Source organism: Melopsittacus undulatus, chromosome 2 (assembly GCF_012275295.1).
Source record: "Melopsittacus undulatus isolate bMelUnd1 chromosome 2, bMelUnd1.mat.Z, whole genome shotgun sequence".
NCBI lineage: Eukaryota > Metazoa > Chordata > Aves > Psittaciformes > Psittaculidae > Melopsittacus > Melopsittacus undulatus.
Genome location: NC_047528.1, coordinates 805,134 through 811,133, shown reverse-complemented (window position 1 = coordinate 811,133; position 6,000 = coordinate 805,134). Strand labels below are relative to the sequence as shown.

General features: G+C 50.4%; 1 protein-coding gene across 1 annotated transcript in view; it reads right to left on the bottom strand.

Annotated features, from left to right (window-relative positions):
- Nucleotides 1-1,964: 1,964 nt before the first annotated feature.
- Nucleotides 1,965-6,000, bottom strand: part of SLCO2B1 (solute carrier organic anion transporter family member 2B1) — a 49,756-nt gene continuing 45,720 nt past the window's right edge. The window contains exons 12-15 of the mRNA XM_034074452.1: nucleotides 5,389-5,558; nucleotides 3,635-3,699; nucleotides 2,839-2,959; nucleotides 1,965-2,440 (exon numbers count right to left, since the gene is read on the bottom strand). Of these exons, the coding sequence (XP_033930343.1) occupies nucleotides 2,266-2,440; nucleotides 2,839-2,959; nucleotides 3,635-3,699; nucleotides 5,389-5,558 (531 nt within the window). The 3' untranslated portion in view covers nucleotides 1,965-2,265. The remainder of the gene's footprint in view (nucleotides 2,441-2,838; nucleotides 2,960-3,634; nucleotides 3,700-5,388; nucleotides 5,559-6,000) is intronic.

Sequence of the window (6,000 nt, the reverse complement as noted above, 5' to 3'; positions counted from 1 at the left end):
TTACTGAGCAACAACTAAAAACATCGGTGTTATCAGCGCTGTTCTCAGGCTGGAAGTCAAACCACAGCACTGCACCAGCTGCTAAGAAGGAGCAAAATGACTGCTGCTGCTGAACCCAGCATTTCTATTCCATGCCTGCTAAAGTCCTGGTTTAGAACCAGATGCTACCTCATCATGGCTCAAAAACAACAGTGTAAAACTCCCCTAAGTTTGGCTTTCTGATGCTCGTGGCTAGCATATGTTACTGGTCCTTCCTAGAGTGGGTCCACATACATCTCTTCAGCATCCACGCTTTTGTGTGTCTTCTAACAACCTTCTTTAAGCCAGAAGTCACTTCTCTGTGTTTAGGTACTTGTGAAAGGAGCTGGAGAGCCTCTCATCTCAATGAACAAAATGCTCTGCAAAAATATAGCCCCCCCAAAATCCCTAAAATAAAATGAATAAAATAAAATTAATAAAACAAAATAATAAAATAAAAAAACAAAGTAAAATAAAATAAGATTAAATCAGTTTCTCATTCTGATGGGTGTTAATTTGGTCTCACAATGCCTGAGTGAAGAGTCTGGTGATCTATCTAAACCAGCCACTTAACCACTGGCCTTTCCCCCTTCCACCACTGCACACCCAGACCTCACCATAGGACTGCTTGCTGGGGTGTAAGGAGTTAATGTGTTTTCTCCTCTGTGTATGTCTTCTCTCTCCTGCATATTTGGGTTGAACTTCATAGTTTTGGGGTTCCTACTGAACTCCATTCTTCAGCCAAAAATGACAAGTTACCCAATGGTCTGTGGTTGAGCACAGATGGCATGAAACCAGGAATAGGATTTATGCTTGGGTGAAAAGGAGCCCTGAGATTGAAAGAATGCAGGAAATAGAAGAAACTGCCCCAAAATAACACTATACTTGACTTTTACCCTATAATTAGAGCTGCTTCTGACAGCAAACCCTTCGAGGAGCACAGCGAGGCTGGCTGAGCTATGGGCAAATAGCTTAGCCATGAGCTCTGTCTGTGAGAGGGATGGGTTCAACCTCCCTTTCTGGTCCTGCATCCCTGGGGAAAGCCCTGCCTTACTCAAACTGGAAAATGGGAAAGAGCCTTAACACTGCTGTGCTTTGGGAAGTTCCTGCATAAGTACTGATACTAAAACAATAGGAATTATTAATATTGTTCTTACTGCTGCAAAATGTGACCAAACTGCCAAAATCTATGGGTAGAATCATGGGAACACAGAAAGGTTTGGGTTGAAAGGGACCTTAAAGCTCCTCCATTCCCAACCCCTGCCGCAGGCAGGGACCCCTTCCACTGCAGCAGCTGCTCCAAGCCCCTGTGTCCAACCTGGCCTTGAGCACTGCCAGGGATGGGGCAGCCACAGCTTCTCTGGGCACCCTGTGCCAGCGCCTCAGCACCCTCCCAGGGAACAGCTTCTGCCTCAGAGCTCAGCTCAGTCTCCCCTCTCTTGGGCAGGTTCAAGCCATTCCCCTTGGCCTGGCCCTCCAGGCCCTTGTCCCAAGCCCCTCTCCAGCTTTCCTGCAGCCCCTTTAGGCACTGGAGCTGCTCTCAGCTCTCCCCTTCAGGACCCTTCTCCAGGCTGAACAAGGTACTGAACAGGTATTGCAGTTTCTCTCCCAGGCTGGACCTGTGGCTCATTCTGACATCCTCCCATCCCCAGCATCCTCATCCCTTCCCCTCACCTCCAAAGCAACATCTACACAGCAGCAGAGTGAAGCAGACAAGTCTGTCCTTGCAAAGGTCCACAGCCTGTGACAAACACCCCATCAATGTCAGCCCCAGTGGGATGAAGCCTTCAAGGAAGAGAGACCATCTAAGACTGCAAGAGCAAAAGGAACAAGCACAGTGACATTTTGGGGACAAGGACATCCCATCCCTCATGGAGATGGATGGATCCAGTACAAAACCATTTCTTACAAATGATTTATTTAAAAACCCCACAGAATCCTTCAGCTCTGTGGTTATTGCTCAGTGCTGGTGTCACCAAGACCATCAGCAGGAGCAAGTGCTTTGGAGGACATAAATCCAGAAGGCTAATGTCCAAAGGTTAATGTGTGTGGACTAATCCACACAAAGGAGCAAGCTGCACCATTGAGGTGGAGGAGGCAGACTCCAATGGCACTACAGATGTAGAACATCCCACCCAGGACATTAGGAAGCAGCCCCATTGTCCACCGCTCCAACCATCCATCCTTCACAGTTCAAGTGTAGCACGATTCACATGGCTTCATTTCCAAGGACATGGATTTCTGGTGTCACACTTTGGATTCTGGGCTCTTTATGGAGTTCCCTGCCAGCTTCTCCTTCTCTGGGTCTGCCTTTGTCCCTGCTGCACTGCTGGTTTCCCTTTCCTGCCGCCTGAGGATCACATAGACGGTCACAAAGCACAGGAAGGCACCAACCTCAAAGAAAAACTGGAGACCAAGGTACCTGTGGTGTGAAAACACAATAAATCAGGGTAGGAAGCATGTTCCTGTGAGCATCAAGCATCAATACCCGGTGTCCTCAGGCACTCCATGGACACTGGCTCCTTGGGCACATTCAGCAACTGCTGCAAGCCTGGAGTTCAATGCAGGGAGTTCTTCCAGAACTGGACCTCTGTGCTCCACAGCAGCAAGTTAACAAGGTCCTTTTCAGGCTGTTCACTTGTGCCAATGACTTTCCAAACCATTCCTGGGAGTTAGAATGGGACAGAGGGGACACGAGTTTCCCTGTTTGCTTACCATGGCATATGCGGCAACTTATCCCATATAGGAGGCGGCCTAATGCCACGTTACCCCTGGGCTTCCCTCTGCACCCTCAGCCCTTATCCTGATGCACATCCCTACCTTTGCCTGAAGAGGTTATTGTCATAGTATCTGCAGGCTGCTTTCCTGTCACACTTCTTCTCCCACAGGATGCAGGTCGTGTCAATGGCGCTGCCGTACAGAACAGGTCCTGGCATCCATGCTGGAAGCAGAAAGGGTTAACGGGGTCTTTGGGATGTTATGGAAGCAACTCTGCCGCGACAAACCCAACCCTGGTTACTCTCCCATGTGAGGGGATATAAAGTGGCTGGGGATGGTCTTTGTGGTGGCCCATGAAGGCACTGGTCCTGCACAGAGCACCAAGGGCTGGCTGTGTGTTTGGACCCACTGAGATGCAAGATGGTCCCTTCTTTCTTTGCTCTTTGATAAAGGACCATTGCTCATCCCAGGAGTGATGCTCACCTCCTTCATGCACTGTACATATATGCTCCATTGCATGTTCAGGGGGGGTCTCCAGGTGAACATGGATTTTCACCATAGGAAAACTAACTAGTGGGATCACAAGACATGGTTTTCAGATATGCTGAGGGCAAACATGGCAGTATCCTCACATAGCCAAGGGCTGCCAGCCTGGACCTAAACTTATTCCCTGCCCTTCTTTATTTCACCACATACATGTACCCCACGGAGATGCCTCAATCCTTCCCCTCCAGGTGCAGCCCCCCACACCCTGCAAGGCAGCATCTTCCTTGGCTTAGAACAGGCTTTATTCAGCCTGAAACTGTGATTAAGCATCAGTTCTGCAGCCCTGGGGCTGCAGAATCCCCTGGAGCTGCCATGATTCTCCAGGATGACGTTTCCACACGTTCTCATTTACCTAAAACTCTGAGCAGCATGAACTGTATCCCAACAGCAAAGGATTTGTCTTCAGGCTGGATGCTCCTGAAACACAGAATGGAAATGGTGCCACAAAGATGGATGTTTCCCTCCCTGGTCTCGCATGAAGCCTTATGGCATCTCACCCCTCAAATCATCCTTCAACCCAACCCAGGACCCCAGGCAGTTCCCGTTTACATCAGTGCCTTGATGAGGCTTCATTCATCAAGGCCAAATGCCTTTTCCTGGCCTGGAAGACCTGCTGAGCTCCATAAGAGACAGGGAGGAGCTCAGTGGAGTATTTTTGCTGCTTGTTTAAAGAGCAAATCACAAACAAAACCCAATTTAGCTGCTGGCTCTGCAAACACAAGCAATAGAAGGGATGCTTTTTGGAGCTGCAAAGGAGATTTACCCATTGAGGAAGTGGCTTTCCTTTGGGATGTCCCAGTGTGTGCTTTGGTGGGACCCCAGTTTTCTGTGTTTCAGGCTGTGGTTCCTGATGGGGTCACACATGGGAGAGGACTGGGTGGGAGAGGACCTCTGGATCAACACATATCATAGAATCATGGAATGGTTTGAGTTGGAAGGAGCCTTAAAGCTCATCCAGTTCCACCCCTGTGGCCTTGAACACTGCCAGAGATGGAGCATCACTTCAGGGGACTCAGCTTCCCTTTCCTCTCTGGCTGCCTGCTGTACATATACCCCACTCGTGGCATTAAAGGTGGTTTAATGTGATTTAATAATAAGTCAGGCTAAAACCAGGTTTTACCCACAGCTTTTCCCTAAAAAGCAACTCTTTGGAGGGCTTTGACCACATAAAGGTGCTTGGGAATATCGTGTATAGACTAATCCATGGCTTCTCCCTCTCCTGCCCATCCCAGCCTGTGGCTTGTGTTGAGGTTGGCTCCAGCCTGCCCCATAGCCACCTTTCCAAGGGTATAGGCAACTGCGGCCCTAATAGCTTCACTGCACTGGGAAAGGATGCTGTGCCCAAGGGAGATCCACCAGAAGGAAGGAAAGTAATTAAACTTCTTAACTGAGCACAGAGCTGCATTTAAAAGTGCTGAAGTTCTGCAGTGCTGAGTTAATGGTGCATCTCGTTCCTGAGGTACCAGCCATGGTGGTGAGAAGGAACAGGATCTGCTGCTGGATCTGAGGGAATAGGGGTGCTGAGGGCGATGTGAGCCCCATGACCCCATTGATGGGTGGTGGGGCTGTGGGGGCCTGGCATGCTGCTGAACACCACGTTCCCTACAAGAGCAATTGGCCACACAGCACCACAGCTCCATGATACAGCCTCCAGCAGCCTGAAATCCCCACTTAACTCTACAGGGATCAGCAGCAGTATCCAAAGAGACCTTGAAGGAGCCTTTGCAGTCTTAGGGAAGCAGGAACTCTGTTAGCATTGGGTCTACAAGAGCAAGTCCTGAAGGTGTCTCCTGCTCCAGCGTTTGACACTGGAGATGCTTGATGGTTCTGTCCTGCCCAGCAATGCCAGGTCTCCTGAGCCAGGCATAGCCTAGAAGACGGACAACCACATGCATTGCCCTGATGGGAGCAGGGAAGCCCCATTCCCTGCACCAACACGTGCAGAAACCATGTAAAACAATAGGATGAACAGGGATGAGGTGCAGCATAGGGCTGGTTCAGCTGCAGAGAACCTTCCCCAGTTCAAGCACCTCTTGGTCTTCCAAACAGCACTTTCTGATGCCTTTTCCAGCTGCACCCAGACCATGGCCAACCCAAGGTGCTCACCTGAGGATGAGCATGAAGGACGGTGTGTGGGACGTGCTGGCGAGGATCCCTGCCAGGCAGGACAGGATCACAAAGGGCAGGAAGAGGTGGGAGCAGCCGGTGCTGCAGGTCCCGGGTCTGGCAGAGCCCATGAGCCCATTGTCAGAGATGCAGCTGCAGTTGGTGTAGTTCTGCAGAGAGGAGAGAAACCAGAGGATGCTCATCTGCTCATGGCTATGGAGATACCAGGGTAGGCACCAGCTGCCATAGGGTTGTCTGTGCATGGTCAGCAGTAATCAGCCTTCAAAGAGGGGTTGAGGGGAGGAAGGAACACACATGATAAAGCTGGATGGGAATAGCAGGCTGAGTAGATTGAAGAAACACAGGTTCCCATCCCCACTTACAGCCTACAATGTGCTGTTGGACCTGAAAGGAGGTCCCAGGCTCACAGTGTCCCAAGGGCACCACCAGGATGCCACATGGATGAGTACACACGGGTGATGGGGAAGCTGGTACCACCCTGGTACCTTGGTTCAAATCATAGAATCCCGGTGGAAGGGACCTCAGGGATCATCTGCTCCAAGCTCTCCAGGCACAGCATGACCCAGACTGGATGCTCAGCACCCTGGGCAG